The sequence below is a fragment of the Natrix helvetica genome (assembly GCF_964273705.1).
Source record: "Natrix helvetica genome assembly, chromosome: 1".
In the NCBI taxonomy this organism is placed as follows: domain Eukaryota; kingdom Metazoa; phylum Chordata; class Lepidosauria; order Squamata; family Natricidae; genus Natrix; species Natrix helvetica.
Window position 1 is genome coordinate 134,290,954 of NC_138548.1, and position 20,067 is coordinate 134,311,020.

The 20,067-nt window shown below is 37.9% G+C and overlaps 1 protein-coding gene across 2 annotated transcripts in view; it reads left to right on the forward strand.

Moving 5' to 3' along the window:
- The window catches only part of SLC15A2 (solute carrier family 15 member 2), an 87,811-nt gene that overhangs the window by 52,021 nt on the left and 15,723 nt on the right, over window positions 1-20,067 (forward strand). For both annotated transcript variants that reach the window (XM_081933020.1, XM_081933019.1), the window contains 8 exons: window positions 1,728-1,817; window positions 3,376-3,420; window positions 6,390-6,422; window positions 8,148-8,236; window positions 9,652-9,733; window positions 10,158-10,283; window positions 11,982-12,146; window positions 15,254-15,300. In XM_081933020.1, coding sequence (XP_081789146.1) covers window positions 1,728-1,817; window positions 3,376-3,420; window positions 6,390-6,422; window positions 8,148-8,236; window positions 9,652-9,733; window positions 10,158-10,283; window positions 11,982-12,146; window positions 15,254-15,300 — 677 coding nt within the window. The remainder of the gene's footprint in view (window positions 1-1,727; window positions 1,818-3,375; window positions 3,421-6,389; window positions 6,423-8,147; window positions 8,237-9,651; window positions 9,734-10,157; window positions 10,284-11,981; window positions 12,147-15,253; window positions 15,301-20,067) is intronic.

Below are 20,067 nucleotides of genomic sequence, written 5' to 3' on the forward strand. Positions count from 1 at the left end.
CTTCATCCTAAGTACCATTCAAGTGTTAGATCCCCTTGAGATCTGTAATGTATTAACTTTCTCTTCTTTCTTTAGCTAGAGAGAGGAGCAAAACCTGTGAGAAATACAATAATTTGCCCATTGAAGAAAAAACAACTCCACTTTAGATACTATTCCTACCAGCATATCTGGGATGTAATACTCATTTTCGCCACCAGAGTTATGTTTGTGCCAGCTTTACATTTTCTTTCTACACACCGGAGAACCAAAACTTGCATTGCCTGTTTATCTAATTTCAAACTTACTTGCCTAAAATTTCTAAATCATCTGGGATCAGTCAACTCAGGCTACCTCTCAGAGTGTTTGAATTGTTCTCTTACCACCGTTGCACTTAACAGAACTGTTTCACATTTGAGTGGGAATGCTCAGAAACCTATAGGCAGTAGACTACACAAAAACGTGGTTTTTTTTAATCCTAGGAGGAGATAAGGGCAAGCTGCTTCCATATGGCTGCCATGAAAACCAGAGCAATTTTGTCCTTGTTACAAGTAAACTATTTCCATTCACAATCTCATACTTTCCAATCTCTTTTTCTTTAACAACATTAAATGCCAGCAGTGAATGGATAATTTTCTGCCCAGTGACTGGAGACCAGTTTCCTATTCTCTATGATAGCTTCTTACTCACACCTACACAAATGCGCACGCGCACACGCACGCACACACACACACAGTTTCATCACTATCGTAGCCATGCCAAACACACAACCATATTACACACCCTCTTAAATTCTTTTTTGAGACTGATGATCAGACGAAGTTTCACTTTTCAGTTACTTAAGAGATGGTTACAAATTAAGGAACTAAAGTTTAGTAAGGGATTACAAATTTTAGCATTCTAATCCCAGGCAAGAGCGAGGAGAGAAAGTAACAGGATGTGGGAAAATATCTCTAACAAAGTCTCCAAGCTGAAATAGCTTCCTTTCTTCCGATTTTATTTATTCATTTATTCAATTGCTAAGGCTGCCCATTTGTTAAGCCATGCCGAGTAGCTTATAAAAGGATTATAACATCATCATAGGTAGGAAAAGGAAAAGGAAAAAACAAGTCACAGCAATAAAAACACCACACCAGAGGAAAATAGCTTCCAGAAGTCTCACAGGTTAATCTAGAATAACAGAGTTGGAAGGGACCTTGGAGGTCTTCTAGTCCAATCCCCTGCTTATGCAGAGAACCCTACACCACTTCAGACAAATGATTTATTGTATCCCTCCCCCCAATTTCTCAGAGGCAAGGTCAAGTAGAGAAGGAAGGCCAAAGAAAGTGGAAACACATTGGCTGATTTATCCCCCCAAAATCAAAAGCCTTCCTCTCTTATTTTGCATGTCTCCCTTTTCAAAATGTCTTTGGGAGTTACAACACCTTCTAATTCATGCCATATTAGTGTACAGAAGTTAATTCCAGAATAAATGTGTGATGTCTTTACTGTCACAGGTCGCCATAGGTACTCCTTGGAAGTATTTTAATTCATCCTGCTTTCTGTACATTCACGTTGCTTATGCTAGAATTGCTCCCAGTTAAGATGACTATGCTGTTATGCAGGTGCAGTTACTCAACATTGGTCTGCATGTGCTGACCTCTTCCTCTTTTTTTGTCATTCAACTTCTGTGTCTTGTGCCTCAATATCCAAACAGACTTTGAACACCAAGCTATATTATTTATAAGATGTATTTGTTTTTCCTTCCATAGAACCAGTTGATCACTGAAGTTAAAATGGTGACACGGGTCCTTTTCCTCTTTCTCCCATTGCCAATGTTCTGGGCACTCTTTGATCAACAGGTAATGTACACCAGTACTAAGCAACATTTTACACATCACCTCTGATTTTTGAAACTCAAAAGCTGGGTACATCCTATTATGCTGTACTACAGTGCACTAAATTGGATTATGTTTTTCATACTTCAACGTGTTATGGGAATTCAGACATCTTAGTGTGCTGTATGAACTGGTCATCCTTTTAAAGTGTTCAGTGGGTTATTTATTTCTTTGTAGCAGCAACTTGTAGCTGAATGTTTTCTTAATTCAGCTTTAAATTTTCAGAGTTATCTGAATCGAACTAGTAAATTACTATCATGGCTGACTTCCACTAAAATACACGTTTGTGTCAGTAACATTGAGATACTTTGTTTTATTGGAAGATTTGTTTTAATTTTGAAGGACAGTTGCAATGAAGGTGACCATTTAATTCAAACAATGTAAACATCCATGCTAATCCTTATGATAGGCATGAAAGCCAGTTCAGTGACTTTGGGCCAGTTACTCTTTCTCAGCTTCACTCACCTCACATGGTGGTGATTGTGTGGAAAATATAAGGAGGAAAGGTGTGTTGGCTATGTTCACCATGAGTTATTTGTAAAAATATTAAAGGCAGGATACAAAAAATTAATTGAGAAATGTAAATATATCCTTTACATTCAATTTATTTATTAGATTGATTCAGAAAGAGAATTGCACTTATTGCTGCACCCATATTGCTAATTTTTGCCCTGATGATAGAATAAAATTGATTTCATCTTCAAACTGAGAATCATTTTATGTTAGCAAATTATGTACACAATACTTCTATGAAAGATACATAAACATGTGAGCGCTGATAAGCAAAATAGTGCCATGCCAAAAAAATAAAAAGGGAAATAAATGATCAAAGAACCAATCTAGTTAATTGAGACAGGAAAGCATTGGCCTGAATAAGTAACTTTAATTCCTAATTATTGCATCTATATCAAGAATTGGGTAATGTGTGAAAAATATTGTATTTTATTCCAATGTAAAGAGAGAATGTATAATATTTTAGCTGTTTGCAATAACTTTTTCAGATAAAGATGTGCATTTAAGATATATTTTCATGTTCAAATGTGGTATAGAAAAACATCATTTTAAAGATATTTTAATTACTTTTATTAGCTTCACATTTTTAAATATATTTAAAATTTTGTTTATATATATTTTTATCACAGCAAAAAGGAAAACTGAAGATACAGAAAAAGATAGCGATAAATTCTTCTTAATCATACTCATTAATTCAATAAAACTCACTTAAAATTTAAAGAATGGAAAATAACCGCATTGAAAATGCATTCTTTTGACATATGTTATTTTAACAAGTAACTCAGAAATCTACTACTTATACATTTATTCATTGCTATTTATTCTTTCTAGCCATAAAAGCAATTATGTGTAATCTCGGGTAGGTCTCTTACAGTACATGGTATTTTATGAATAGAATAGATATTTCTCATAGATAGGGTTCATACTGGCTACTGCCAGTAATTATGAATTATGGAAGTTTGTAGACCAGAAATTTGCTACAGCTTTTATTTTCCTTTCCCCTCCATAGGGTTCCAGGTGGACTCTACAAGCAACTAAAATGAATGCTGACTTTGTAAGTGGTATTTCTTGCTTTAAAATTTTAAGCAAAAGTAGTTGTACAAAATAAAGCAATATAACATGAAAAAGGAGACAAAGGATATTCCAAGATTTATAATATGTCTCGGCTTAGTTGGATCCCAAGATTCCTTAAAACACAATTATGGATGTTACAGTTGCATCATCATCCTTACAGTTATTGGTATTGTCAGTATTAGCAAATCATTAAATTCAGCTTGAGCAAAAACAGTAGCCCAATGACAATATGTCACTTTCAACACATATATTTCAAGATGTCCCTAGTTCCTTAGTTCCCACTAGGAAAAGGATATCAATTAATAGAACTATTAGTAAGCTATTATTGACTCATACTAGCCTAACATTTTCAATTATTCTTTCCTGTTGGATCTTTCACTTGGTGCAGAGTTTGTTTCCCAGTTGATGTCAGGGTAGTTAAAATCCCCCACTACTATTGTGGTGTGCTTTCCTACATACCTTAGTTAGCTGACTAGCAAAAAATTCATCTACTTCCTGTGCTTGATTGGGTGGCCTGTAGTATAAACCTATGGCAATGTCATTTCCCCCCCAACCTTTAATATTGACCCAAATTCATTCAAGATAGTTCTCATCATTGTTGTTCTCAATTTCTCTAGAGGGGTAATTATTTATTATCTATAGTGCAACTCCACCTCCTCTTTTATTTGGTCTATTTCTTTTAAATAATTTAAATCTTTCTAGGTGTATGTTCCATTTTTCGGTTTCATCACACCAAGCTTCTGTAATGGCAACAATATCGTATCTTCCCTCATTTACTTGAATTTCTAATTCACCCTCTTTATTCCTCACACTCTATGCATTGGTGTATAGACATTTGAGTCCATTTGATTGACCCTGGTTTACTGTCTACATGACCTGTGTTATGCCTGACTTCCCCTATTTTCTTGCCACTTGTATGATTCATGCACATGGTAGGGCACTTACTATTAAATGCTTGGTTTTGCTTGACAGCGGGAGTGATAATCTTACCCGCACAAACATCTGGGTTACATGCACTGATAACCCTATGCATTTTAGATTACTGGGGACAGAAATGTTCTGTATCAATTAATTCTCTGTCCCCGCTGTTCAGTTTAAATGTTTATGCAGAAATCTGTGAATTTAATGCCAAGTAACTCAGTCCCTTTCTTGGATGGGTGCAAACCATCTCTTTTGTACAGTTTTTCATTGGACCAGCTGCAGACATCATGACTAATAAAATCAAAGCCTTCCCTTTTACACCACTCCTTTAGCCACACATTAAACTCTGCTACACGCTGGCCCTTCCCTTTTTGTTCCTTATATACAGGTAAAACCTCTGAAAAGATAAGCCTACAACCTACACTACTAAGTTTATACCCCAAGCTCTGGAAATCATTCTTCACAGAAAGTACATCTTTTTGGGACAGATCATTTGTGCCAAGATGTATAATAGCATCAACGTCACAGTCCTTACTTGCATTCTTGACTATCTTAAGAATACGCCTCTTGTCTCTGCTGGCACCTGGCAGCACCTGACCTCTTTTAAAACCTCCATATCCTTTCCTAAATTTACATCCCTTATGATTGAATCACCAACCAGAAGGTGACTTCTCTTTTTGCATACCTTGCTCTTCTTGTGCGACTGATGTGTGATACCTGGTTCCCCATTTCGCCTTTCCGAAGTAAGTTTTCATTTTGGACCATGATCCCCTGCTTATTTGAGTCATCATTATCACAACTACCATGACCTGTCTCTTCAGTATCCCCATTAGGGTCAGCAAGGGGGCTATATCTGTTATGCTGGGTCACAGCAAAAGCTTTGTGTTTATAGTTCACAGCTCTCAACCTGCCAGATCCCACGGTTGTCCAGACTGCTCTTCTTCTGCAGAATCTTTGCCGTTGGGGGGAGGGGGGCTGATAGCATGGCATTTCCATAGAGTGGAATGGCCAAATTGGACACCTAATTTCTGCTTGGAGAGCACAGATTAGAGATTCTAGATAGGTAATCTATGTAGACTAGTAATTTGTTTACAAAGGGGACAGTATCCAAATTTGAAAAGAGTACTGTGAAAGACAGGTGCAAAACAGCTATTACATTGAACTAAGCTGGTCATTTTGAAATAAAATAAAATAACAATTTCAAGCGCACTAGTCCAGAATGTATTATTGCTATTTTGGTTTGTGGATATATGATTTGCGTGCCGTTAGGTGCGCGGGCCACTACCTACTCCTCTTTGTATCTCTGATTCCCCTCTTCCAGCCAGCAGCTCCAATCACCAGCCACAGGAAAGTTCAAATGAAATGGAGTTAAAGGGCCACTACTTACTCCTCTTTGTCTCTCTGATTCCCCTCTTCCAGCCAGCAGCTCCAATCACCATCTGATTGCTTCTGGACTAAAAGAGAAATGAAAGGCTTGTAATTTATAAGAAATATTTGAATTGGGCTCTGGAAGAATCATGAACAGCTCACTCATATCAAGTCCCCTGTCCCTAAGACAATGTTCTATTCACTAGCTGACATCCAGATTACAAAGACAACACAACTCAGGATATTAGACAGAGCAAGATTCAGGTCAATGTCCCTATGGAACAATATTGAAGCATCACATCAATGCTCATTATGCGCCATGTCATTCGGAACAGAATGGAGACCTGTTTTAAAAACAAGCATTGCTTCTCTGTGATTAACAACAACAACAACAACAACACTGTTTAGAGATATAATTACTAAAGAAATAATATGTTCTGCCATGAGATCTCCATTATGTCCTGCCAGAGATTTGCTTCAAAAGTATTGGTCTTTTCAGCCAACGAGAAAGTGAACTCAAGCATAAAAATAAATCTTTAGCTATAGAGGGAACACTTAAGTCCTCCACCTCCCATCCCATATGTTAGTAACTTGCATCAATAATGCCAGTTCTGCCATTGTTGCCTTTATTAACTCTTTTCCAATGTTGATGTCTTTTAGGAAGGATTTGTCCTTCAACCTGACCAAATGCAGGTAAGCTGAAGCTGTAAGCTGTCTGTTCTCCCACTGAATACTCTCTGATAACATTGCAATGATTTCATGGGGAAAAAATATCTGGGGGTGGAATGGGGGAAGGAGTACACCCTTACAGACTGTATCCTGGAATTCAGTCACCGGCCATTGGGACTGGTATGACAACTGTAGATAATCATAAATTAGGGTTATGAAAAGATGTTTTCAAAATTGCATTATCCCATTCATTTTCCTTAATGAACATGTTGCCATGTTGTTTTTGTTTTTACTTTGTCGTTCTTCTAAACCAGGGTTTCTTAAAGTGTGGTCCTAGCACCTCTCAGTGTGCCCCAGGACTCACAGGGGTCTGTGAAATAAACATTATTTGCCAACCTATGGCAAATAATACAATATTAAAACCCCGTCGAACAATTCTGAAAAGCAGCAGTTAAGAACAAATGTGTCATTTAATTTTTTAAAAAATTAAACTTATATACCGCCCATGTTGCTGTTTGGAGTGACTCTAGGTGGCCTACATTGTATGATAAAAATAGAGGTATAAAATCATTATAAATATAAAAACCGATTAAAATTACAAATTATTAAATACATAGTAAAAAAATAATAATGAATTTAGAGCAGAGTTTAATATGATAAATACTGAAAACTATAACCCACAGAAACAAAGGCTCTTTTTGGATATTTCATAATTTTGAAAAAGTGGGATGGGTTCTGAAGCCCTATTCTAAACCACTATTCTAAAGCACTATTCTATTCTAAGAAAATGGCAGTGGACCCCCCAAAAGGGCAGCTATTGTTTCATCAATGATATCTCCAAATACCCTAGCTTTATACATAATTCATGGGATGCTGTAAAAACAACGACAATGACACAACTCTGATAGATGATCATCTAGCATCTGTTTGAGGATCTCTGGTGAAGGAGAACTTATCACATTGCATGGCAGCTTGTTCTACTGACTTGCTCCTCTAGTTTGTACCATCAGGAAGTTTCTCTTTGTTTTACTCTAAACCAGGAGAATATAGGTTTAAATTAGGAGTTGTAAATGTGACTTGCCTATATTTTTCCTATTTGTGTCAGAAAACCAGTAATTTATATTGAATATAATATTGAGATATGGCTATATACAAGTGAGCATGGATCAAAGGAGTTCTTGATAAAGGTCTACTAATTATGGAAATCTGATGGATCTTAATTTAGTTAATATTTAGCCTTAGTTAAGTATCACTCAAGGGAACAAGTTTGATGTAGTGATTAAGGCACCAAGACCTACTTGGAGACAGGTCCTCATTGAGACAATTGCCAATAACTGAAAGTGCTTTGATAGTAAATTATCTACATCTATCTATCTGTCTGTCTGTCTTTCTCAGCAAACTGGATTTGAGGAGGAACAGGTCATTTGAAATCAGTGTAGGTGCTCCTAATTGCTCTGAGTGGTTGCATGCATTTGGAATAATCTGTCCCCTTTCAAATATGGATGGCTGCTGTGCATCTATATGTGTAAATTGTTTCCTCAGAATAAGTTCTCCCTGAGTCCCATAAGCACCACGGTCAGCAGGGATGATAACACAATTTGCAAGTTGTCATCGCAATTCAACCCCCCTCCCTTTTTTACCTGTGTCAAGGTTCCCTAATACCTGTTGCCAGTGAGTTTTATTCCCTACTAAATTACTTTAGGATCGTAATGGCAAACTAATAACCTCCTGCAATTTTTGATATTCCAGTTCTTAAATCCTCTCTTGATCCTTGTCTTCATTCCTGTCTTTGACTTTGGATTATATCCCTTGGTAAACCTGTGCAGACTTAATTTCACGTAAGTACCTAAGGGGGAACAAACCTCTTTGGTTCAGCCCAGAGGTGGTATTCACCAAGTTCTGACCAGTTCTGGAGAACCGGTAGCAGAAATTTTGAGTAGTTCGGAGAACTGATAAATACCACCTCTGACTGGCCCCATCCCCATCTATTCTCTGCTTCCGGAGTCCCAGTTGATCGGGAGGGAATGTGGATTTTGCAGTATCCTTCCCCTGGAGTGGGGTGGGACTGTAGATTTTACAGTATCCTTCCCCTGCTACGCCCACTAAGCCACACCCACCAAGCCATGCCCACAGAACCGGTAGTAAAAAAAATTGAATCCCACCACTGGTTCAGCCGTGCCCTCTGAGCATTTTGGATTACAGGTTCTATCATCTCCAGCAAAAATATGGCCACAATTGGTTAGTGTTGAAGAGATCTTGTCCAATCCAACTTGAGGTTTCCAGACTGGGGAGGATAGAGTAGTGTCTCCTTTCTTAAAACATAGAGAGCAAATTCACGCATACTTGTACATTGTGAATATTCTAAACTTATTAGTTATCAAACTGGAATGTATAAGAAGCAGAAAGAAAATATACTTTTAACTTCTGCAAGGTTTATGTTTATTCTGTTACAGCTTCTCCACAATTAAAAACAAAACAAAACCAAGCAGGCTATTTTGCAGGTTTTAGGTTGCCAGATTCCCACAACCTGCCAAGAGAAGATGATTTGCTTATTTTACAAAAGTATTATATTATGCTTTGTAAACCATGGTGGATGGCTTCTATGTGCTGTGTGAACCTATCCAATTGTAGCTTAGTCAACAAATAACAAGATTAAGGAAATCATGATTTATATGAACCCAGTTATTTTTTTTTTAACTCTGAATGCAAGCATTATTTTAGTTGTCTGCACAACAGGCCAGGATATTTTTCTTCAAGGGCAGGAAGTTTTCATTAATTAAAACATCCTTTTAATATGCCCTTTACCAGTTCTGAGATATTCACCTGCAAATCCCCTCATTTGACTCTTTTCATCATGACAGAACTATTTGAAGATGTGCACTTTATTTCTAATGTCCTTTCAGCTCAATAATCCCACACATTTTTTCTGTCTCACTTCTCAGAAACAAGCTGGACATAGATCATCAATTTTGCTTTCCTCCAATTCACACATTAACTAAATGCCAACTCAGTTCTCTCCTCAAAGAGCTAAGAGGAGAGTTTAATGGGAATCTTGCAAGCAGGGAGCATTTAAAAAAAACAACCAAATCCATTTGAATAGACCTTGAATATGTTCCGTATATATTATAGAAACATTCATATCAAGGATTGCTGGATTCAGCTGAATCAAATGCATGTAGCTTAAGTGCTGTGATCTCAGACTTGGAGGGCAGCTGTCCATTATTCTAATTAAGTTGTATTTATTTACTTTCAGGCCTATTAAAAAGATGGCAACTGGCATGATCCTGGCCAGTCTGGCATTTGCAGCTGCAGCTATTGTGGAACTCAAGATAGAGGTAAGGGTGAAGTAGTGTCCATGGGCACAGGGGCAGTGGTGGGATTCAAATATTTTTAACAATCGGTTCTCTGCCCTGATGATTTTTTCCAACAACCAGTTCAGCAAACTGTTCAGAAAGTTAACAACCAGTTTTCCCGAAGTGGTGTGAACTGGCTGAATCCCACCACTGCACAGGGTCAGAGATGCAAATGTTCTACATTTATGCACCATTGGCTGTTTTTCTGCTTTGCACTATGTTATTAATTGCTCATCAGTGTGCTAAAAAGACAGAAGGTTCTTTATTTGGAAATGAGGTTGAAGGGTAAAGAACTTGCATCTCTGTGGACTCTAACCAACCCACTGAAATCTTAATCACTAATAATTTCCCCTCACATGATCATGCATTTTATTTTGCTGTTGACACACTCTTTTCTCTTAATTAGGAAAATGCTATGCCTATCCCAGTTCCCAAAGAAAGCTATATTCAGGTCCTGAATTTAGCAGACAGCGATGTTGAACTGACCATTGAGGGATATGACTTGTTCCAGCAGCCAATTAAACCTTTTCAGGTGATCTGGAGCATTATATGTTTATTTTCTCTTTATCCCAGCAGCATCTAGTACACATATTTTTGTTTATTCAAAAGACAATGTCATGCAATCATTCTCAATTCTGGTTTTATTGTGATTATCGCAGGTTAGTGTTTGATACTGTAGATCAAGGTTCCCTAAAATGATCAGTATTGACATGCAAGAATCATTGGGACTATCTAAAGGAGACTTTAAATGGCCAGGAGTCACAAAGACCCAGCTGTCAATATTATTGTTACTGTTGATGTTGTTGTTTGTAGTATTATTAAAGTATTATTTATTAAATTATTTTAATAAATAGATGTTTGTGGGTCAATGAACTTCATGAAGGGATCAATGAACTGAAGAGTTTGGGAACCCCTGTTCTAGATAGACTTCTTGCATAAATAATTTCATTAGGAGAGCACATATGTGATTTTTGTCCTTCTCTTTCTCCTTTAGTTATAATATTTGGGTGACTATTCATTTAGGTAGGAGAGCAAACAGAGTAGAATTGCCTAGAAACTGACTCCACTTCCAGATTAGCAGTTGAGTCTGAAGCTGAGGTTCCTTGTCAATTGAGCTCTCCTTTCCCCCCCTGAGGAATCATTTGACATTGCTGACAAATTGTTGCCTTACAAGTTTCTCTTTTTCAGGATTTACCTTCTTTTCTATGAAATGCAGTTTTAGAGACAGTCAGTCCTCTGTGTGAATGAAGCCTTTAAAAATGAAGTGGACATCCCTACCAGCTTACTCTCATTACTTATATGCCTAATGCCCCATTCCTCCCCCCACCTATCTGACAAGAATCCTGATAAACAGCAGTGAACTGTCCAGCATACACAAGCAGACTTCCCTAACTCTGGAACCAATCCCTCCACTCCTCATTATATTTACCAGCATTACTGAGGAAGGAAAGGCTTTCACCTCATCTTCCCATGACCTCTGTAGCCCAGATACTGTTTTCTTTCTGCTCAGAGGGAAATAGAGAGCTTAATCAGAATTACAGCAGGGAGAAAAGCGAGGACCTCTCCTACCATCTACCTGGGATAGGCAGATCTGGATGGTTGATGATGTTACAACTATCATTGCAGGATGGAAGCTGTTCCAAGTAACGCTGCCTTCTGCAATTGACTGTCAATTGTCAATGCCAATGATGTTCAAGTGGTGCTCCAGTTGTTTTGGGATTGCACCCAAGGCACCTATTACTATTGGTACTATCCTTGGTTGCCTTTGCCACAGTCGTTCTATTTCTATTTGTAGGTCTTTGTATTTCGTTATTGTCTCCAGTTCTTTCGCTTCTATTCTGTTATCTCCAGGCACCGAAACATCCACTATCCAGACTTTTTTGTCTTTCTTATTGATAATTGTTAAGTCTGGGGTTCTATCTGGCAGGTGCCTATCTGTTCTAATTATAAAGTCCCAGAGCAATTTAATTTCTTTATTTTCGATGATGATGATTAAATATGCTGTGATCTACTGAGAAATATTTATTTCATGGAAACTACAAATACAGGCCACTATCTCAGGATTCCTCATATCCTCAAGTCTTTAAATGTACATGGGTACACTGATCTAATGAAACTCAAAACTTATTTTTAATAGAAAAATGCAAAAGTGTGTTTGAAATTTATTCTTCATTACTAAATGAAAAAACTGTGCTGCAGATATAGATTAAAACCTTTTTCCTTTGCTCAGGACCCTGCTGAATACTCCCGATTAATTCTCAATAGCAATCAACAACTTCTTCATTTTAAGATACAGCACCAAGGATTATCCTCCACATTTAATCATTCGATCAATGAAAAGTCAGTGAACAGCTTAATTATCTACAAGAGAGGAGGAAACCTAACAATCAATATAGTAAGTTGGAAATCAAATGGGGCCAAAGTCAGATATTTGAGAATATGGGCAAATGTACTCTGTATGAACATAACCTACCTATTCATAGCAAAACCCATCCAATCTTGGTGGGTAATACTTAGCTATGCTAATTCAGTTTCCCAACTATCCTAGCTTAAGTTTTGTTTATCTACTACATGATTCTAGCCAGTGACGTGCGGTGAGGTTTATGACTGGTGAGGCACTGACACAGTGCTGGGTTTCAAATATTTTTAGACTTGTGGACTTCAACTCCCAGAATTCCACAGCCAGGCATGCTTAGTTCCAATTTAAAGTGACAGCATTTGTTTTTCTCCTTTGCTCCTTCTTTCTTTTTCTTTTTCTTCTCCTTCCCCTCCTTCCTCCCTCTCTCCCTTCCTTCCCCTCTCTCAAACACACACACACACAGAAGTTGGATTGGACTATCTCTCCTACCCCTTCCCTCTCTCACTCACTCTCAAACAACCCCCCCCACACACACACAAAAGTTGGATTGGATATCTTTTCCAGTGGCTTGAAAGCAGCTCCTCTGCCACCCCCACCCCCACCCCATTCCCCTGCTGCCTTTCCCAAACACCTCCACCATTGCAAATGCAGCCTGCTGTCTGGGTGGGAAATGCCTGGAACACAATAAAGCCCACCCACCACCTCCTGCTGGCAGGCTGGGATGAGAGGAGAGGCAGAGAAGCCGGAGAGGAGCCAAGCTGAGCCTTCCAAAAGAAAGAGGCTGGGGGGGAAGTGTGTGTACTACAGCATGGCTCTTTGCCTGGCTTCCTGCCTCCTCCTGTGGTCTCCTCAGTGCTCACTTGTGCTCTCCCTCCCCAAGTGTAGTTTGATTGCAGGTGGAGCCACGTTGCCTTTTCAAACTTGTAATCAGTGAAGCTGGGCTAGATTTTTATATAGTTTTATCCAGCTGTGTGTGTGTGTGAGAGAGAAATGAATGGGGGCCTGGGGAGGAAGTCACTACACTTGGGGAGGGAGAGCACCAGTGAGGTTAAGCAGAGTCATCCACGGTGAGGCAGCAAGTAGCTCAGCTTTTTCCTTTTACTTTTTTTTTTCATGATGAGAGTGGTGAAGCTGTGCCTCACTTGCCTCACCTGACTGCACTGAATTCTAGCCTTCTAGAATTAGTCACTAGTCACTTCAAATAGTCACTAGCCTTCTAGCTTTCTAGAAAACTTTTATAAATGTTTTTCTCAGCAACCTTGAGGATCCTATGGGAACAGGGAGCCTGCAAAATAGTTGTGTTGTGTTTAGCATGCTGTCCACTTTCTTACAATCTTGTTTTTTTATTTCTAATTATTTTAAATAATTGTATTTGTTTTTGGTTGTTTGTTGTATGCCATCCCAAGTCACATTTATTAGATAGGAGGCTATAAAGTACACGTTTTTGAAGTAAACAAATATTAAAAGCATATTCAGTGTCATAAAATCGCCAGTATTCCTAAATAAAGATGGAGGATTACATGAGATACTTTAGAGGAAGCTAGCACTATCTTATGATCAGACGTTTAAGTACATCTTTTACAAAAGTAGCATAATACTATCACTAAGACATAACTAATGTTCATTTGGTAGGTGAAGATGGATATATGAGCAATCTTTTTGCATTTAAAATAGTCTTAAAACTTCCAAACAGTGAGGACAATTAACCAGTGGAACAGCTTTGTCTCCAGAATTTGTAGGTGCTTCCATCGCTGGAAGTTTTTAAGAAGAGACTGGACAGTTACTTGTTTGAAATGGTATAGGGTCTCCTGCTTGAGCAGGGGGTTGGACTAGAATACTCCAAGGTCCCTTCCAGCTCTATTCTTATTGATTGATTAATTTTATCTACTTTCATTTCTTAGCTACTAGACATAATTTAACTGTGAGATATGACATTGGGAAATTGGAATAAAGCCAGTTGGATGGGAAAGCCTAGAAAAATAATACTAATAATGTTTTCTCCAAAAGAACTTCTCAGAATTGCAAAGAATCTTTAAATTGGTGAAGCAATATAACCAATATTAGTGATATGTTTGTTTATTAATATTCTTACTAGAAATTTCCAAAAAAGATCATTATCAGAATAACTAGGCTTATCTTTGTCAACTGAGAATAACAAAACATCAATGCAAAGGATAGTTCTAGTTTTATAAATAAATCATCTCTTTCACAAACAGCCATATTCCTTGTATTAAAGCCAACCATCATTTCAGTAAATTCAAACTTCTGTTCACATCCCAGTTTAATTAACACTGTTTACACATGAACTTTATGTTGACAGAATGGATCAGATGATTTAAGAAAACCTTTTGTTTTTAATATATAAGCAGCAAAACAGAGCCAAAATCATGACAACAATGACAATTGGGACTGTGATGTCCATCAATAAACAACGCAGCCGTAAAACATGACGTCATATGATATGCTGCTTTGCAATGGAAATTCTGGAATTTCTGGCTGCAGTCTTTAAGTGAAACACCATGAGTTATTAAGTGAGGATGTCATGTGGTCACCATTTGTGACCCTCTGCTGCCTTCCCCATTGACGTTGCTTGTAGGAAGACAGCAGAGAAGGTCGCAAATGGTGAACATGTGACCACAGGATGCTGCTACGCCAAGTGTCATTCATTCAGCCCTGTTGTAAGTTTGAATAGTCACTGACATGTGGTTGTTAAACAAGGACCACCTGGTACTGAATCATGTCAGAGAATTACCTTGTCTTACAACTTAGAGGGTTATGGAAACTCAGCCCAACTTTTATCCGCTTTTGTCAGTATAAATAGGACTAATTCAGAACAGAGTAGCACATATTGGCAGAACAAGTTCCCATTGCAGGTAGAAAGTAGAGGATTTGGGGCACATGAGAAAAGTATCTCACTTACTACATGCACTAAGGAGCCTGACAGCCTTTGATCTCTCTTAGGGGGTCTTTCTAATGGACTTCAAGCCACTTACAATTTGATCTAAAGCTTCTTGAAAACTTTTCCCTCCATTTACTAGGTTCATATTCTGGACTCATGTTTTTCATTACGGATTCTTTGGTAGTTAAGGAAGCTTTCATGTAGGCAGAAATTGTATATTGATTTTCTCTCTCTTTGGTTTTAGATCGAGGACATGCAGAAAAAGCCATCAGAAGGAATGGCAGCGGTGAGGTGTGGACTGGCTTTGAATATTGGGGAAGGGATTTTAGATATGATGCATCAGTTTAACAGAAATGATTAGCTTCTCTCAGTCAGAAGTTGGGCTTCATCAGTGCATTTTAAGAGACACAAAATATAATTAGGTGGTAGTTTTGTTTATCATGGCTATATTCATTGGCATAACACCCAACAAGTTGGCACAGTAAGGAAAGAATATCCTTGTGTTGCTCAAGTGCAGGCTAGGCCATCATCTGCTGGGAACGGTTAACTTGATTCTTATGTTGAATAGAGGATTTGGATTCAGTATCTTAGTTGAATGGCCCATCTAGAATGGCCTTCTATGGTTACATATACAAATGGTCAAAGAAGAATCTATAACTTGCTATCTGCAGATCTTAGCAGCACAGCCAGTATGGTGAGAATTATTAAGCGCTGCAGTATAATATTTCACATTTCGAGGGCGGGAAATACAAAGTTGTAATGATGGCCAGCAATGGCTTGAAACAGCTCTGAGTAGAGGTAGCAATATGCACTGAACAATTCAGGGCAAAGATCTGTCAAACATCTGTACAGCATGTCAATGCAATCATACCAGCTTCTATATCTGTACCCTGTACCTGTAAACGGCTTGGATCAGTGGTGGAATTCAGTCAGTTTGCACCACTTCAGGAGAATGGGTTGTTAACATTCTGAGCAGTTTAGTGAACTGATTGTGGGAAGAAATCATTAGGGCAGAGAACTGGTTGTTAAATTATTTGAATCCCACCAAAGTCCTGGAAGAATTTCAGGCCTTCTAGAGAAGATATTCAATAAACCAGCTTCATATCTTTGTTATAGATAAATTATAGAGATGCAGTTTTCATAGGTTGAATTGGTTTTTATGTTTTGAAAAAAGCTATGAACCTGAGGGCTGCAGTTTCCATGCTTTCTCTCTCAACCACTTGTTTTTTTTTCATTCACTAATATGAACAAACAATAAAATTTTATTCAATTTGTTGCAGGACATTCTGGGAGGGAAACTTTTAAAAAACTGACACCCTTTCAAATGATATCTAGTTTACTGTACCACCCCCAGCTCTGATTTTGCCACTGAACAGACAAAGTAAGAATTTAGAAGGCCACTTCAAAAACTCCTATCCCATCAAAATAATACACTTTACATGCCAGTCCTAAAGAAAGAGAGACAAGTTTGCCATATTGCTGATAAAGTTTCTTTATTAATTCATTTGTCTCTGCCATCTGCCTTGCTTTTAAACTGATTAACCAGATCAACTTTATTGTAGGCAACTTAGGTTTGGAAAGAATTAATGAAGGAAAGAAGATACCTTTGAGGTTTTAAATGATGGTAGCAACTCAAATCAATGATGTGGAAATTTATCTTCAGTTTTTGCTGTAGTATCCTCCCTAGGAGAATATCCTAGCAGCTTTTGGTGTTACCTTTTCAATGGAGGAGAGAAAGAGGACAATTCTCAGAGAGCAAGACAGCTCACAGATCTTCACCATCAGAGTTTAGATGCGTCACATGCTGGGCACACCCACTCCTGATTTAAAGAGGGGGGGAAAAAGCCCCGATACATCATGTGACACTGCCGTGATGAGTTGAGTTTGACACCTCTGATCTAGAGCAAGGGTATCCAACGTTCACAACTTTAAGATCATGCTAGCTGGGGAATTCTGGGAGTTGAAGTTCACAAGTCTTAAAGTTGCCAAGATTGGACACTGCTGATCCAAAGTCAGTTTTTCTCCAGGATTAGAATGTTATCAGCAGAAGTCCTTTCTTGACCAATGACAATTAAAAGGCTTCACAGAAGTATTTCCTGGGCATACCAAAGATTTAGAGATTCTCTGCATAATTCATTTGTGTTTAACATTATTGAGAAGACAATAACTGGGAGGAAATAACATATGATCAAACAGGGATTGGAGGAGGGGAAAGAGAAAGAGAAGATAATTTTATTCTTTCCCTCTCTTCTTGTAAAAGACACTCAGCAGTTTTTTTTTTTTTTTGGATTTTTGGAAGTCTGTCTTAGTTATCTATCTCAAAAGCCAAAATTGATCTAGGGAGCCATTGTTTGCATAAATAAATGCATAAACCTTGCTTAATCCATATTTTCTTTCCATTGTTAGTCTTGACATCGTTATTCTAAAATCCAGCATCCTCTAGATTAGCAGAGATGTCACTGTGCTACAAAATAAAACAATATCTGATGTTTAGAAATGGGCAGTTCCAATTAGAAGCCATTAAGCTGTTCCTTTTTGTTTGTTTGTTTGTTTGTTTGTTTTAATTGCAAAAGGAAGAACTATACCTTTTGCAGGAGCAGAGCAACAATTTGCTACCATTACCCATTTGCTGATGCTTGTTCACTCATATGGAAAAAGAAGATAACATCATTCTTCTTGTAGAAGGAAGGAGAAAGAGAAAGAGGAGGGGAAGAATTCCATTTTACACAAGGTTCAACAACTAGGTTGAGGCCTTTGTACTTAACCCCACTTTGGAGATTTGGAATCCATAAGAGAAGGGGATGAGAAATTTCATTAAATTCTGCCAGCAAGTGACTCATTGCTCCATTATAACGTACACTGACCAACATCTGATTTATGAGGTCTCGTCTCTTCCCAGGTCTGCTCTCTCTCTATATATGATCCTTTAATTGGCAAAAGGAATAGAACCTATGAACTGGAGAGGAATCTGACATAAGCAGAATTTTCAGGCAGCCTCTCTCTGTTCAAAGATCATGGGAATTGGCTGAGCATTACACCGGAGCCCTTTGATGGCCTGTCAGTGCAACAAAATCATTTAATTGCATCTCTGCCATGCCTTCTCCATGCTGTGCTGTCTCAATATGTTGGGTTTCAAGTTTGATAATCCATTGGCCATACTGGATGGGGAATTACAGAATGTGAAGCCCAAATCCATATGGTCCGGAGGACAATAATTTGGGGGAAATTACTTTATCAAGTGCGGGTAATACTGCAAAATATAAGTCAGAACTAATAGGAACCCTCTTCCCCCAATAAATTACATTTAAAGGGATCAGCTGCTTAGGGCTTAGGGTTATACATTTGTTACAGGTAGTCCTCCACTTATGACCACAACTGAGCCCAAAATTTCTGTTGTTAAATGAGACATTTGTTAAGTAAGTTTTGCCCCCGTTTGTTATTTGTCTTGCCACAGTTGTTAAGTGAATCACTGCAGTTGATAAGATAGTAACCCGGTTGTTAAGTAAACCTGGCTTCCCCATTGGCTTTGCTTGTGAGAAGGTCACAAAGGATGGTCACATGACCTTGGGACAGAGCAATGGCCATAAATATGAACCAGTTGCCAAAGGTTTGAATTTTGATTGACATGACTATGGGGATGCAGCAAAGGTCGTAACTATAAAAAGCAGTCATAAGTCACATATTCCAGGGCCATTGTAACTTTGAACAGTCAGTAAGTGAACTGCTGTAAGAGGACTCGCTGTATTTATTTGTTATGGACTAGCTGAATTTATTTTTGTTTAAATTATCATTAAGCTTCTAGCCTTCCAGTATAGGGAGTTATTTGGGTGGATTCTCAGACTTAATGAAGGACCTACCGTATACCAGAAAATTAAATACAATCTGGCATTGCCTCTTCTTTCTCTATTGTCCATGTACTGTTCCATTTACCAGAGCCCATCCTTATAGAGATTTGAGCTGGCATAAGACAAGCCGCTGAAGAAAAGAGATTCCTAGTCATGTCCAAATCCATATTTCAGATGAGCTTCCTGCCAAAAGTTCCATAGAGAACAGCATCTTTTTACACATGCGTGTTCATATTGCATGCACACAAGCATTCTTTCTCCTGACTGGATACTTTGCTGATACCCTAACCCTAACCCTTACATTCTCAATATCCACATATTATTAGGAGCTCTCTTTCCCCTCCTGATTTTTATCAATGGCTAGATTTTTCAAATTTCTTCAGCTATATAATTTTGTATTAAAATTTTTCAACAAGAAGATAAAAGCTAACACAAACTAATAGTAAGGGAGAAAAAAGAAAAAGAAAAGAGTCAAAAAAAGCAAAAAGCGCAAGAATAGGAAAAAAAAGTTGAGGAAAAATAGAAAAGAAAGCAAAAAGAAAGAGTAGCTTCTGATATTCTTCATACCAAAGTTCAGATATATTTTGACCTCTCTTTCTAAAGTTACATCATATTAGTCTTCTTTCTATAATCTATTCTGTCTAATCATCAAAACCATATATCACAAAGTCATTTTTTTTCATTTTTACACAAAAAGCCCACAAGAGCTTCCAGTCACCAATAATTGTAGATAATGTCTCTTCTCTAATCTAAGAAGAGAATTTATCCATTTCAGCAGAATCTGTCAACTTTGCCAATTCTGTCAAGAGGTTGAGTAGTTACGAGTTCTTAATATATTGATTAATCTTTCATTCATGCCCACTCAAAAGATTCTTGGGTTGTTTTTTTTATCCCAGTTGATTCTTCTGGTGTTGAGTGTAACTCTTAAAATCAGGAGAATGGAACTCCTTTCTAACAGAGTGAATGTTGATTTAATGACTAGGAAAGAATAATTACATAATGATTAGAGAAAAGTCATAAAGAAGAATCATGTTTAGTCTGTCTCTCTGTCTCTGTCTTTCTCTCTCTCTCCTTCTATCTCTCTCTCCCCCTCCCCTTCTCCCTCCCTCCCTGCCTCTCTCTCTCTCCCTCTTCCCCCACCCATAGTTTTTTTCTTAATTAATGTTTTTCTGAATGTTTTTAAAGGAGAGTACAAACAATTTCCACTTTCTTC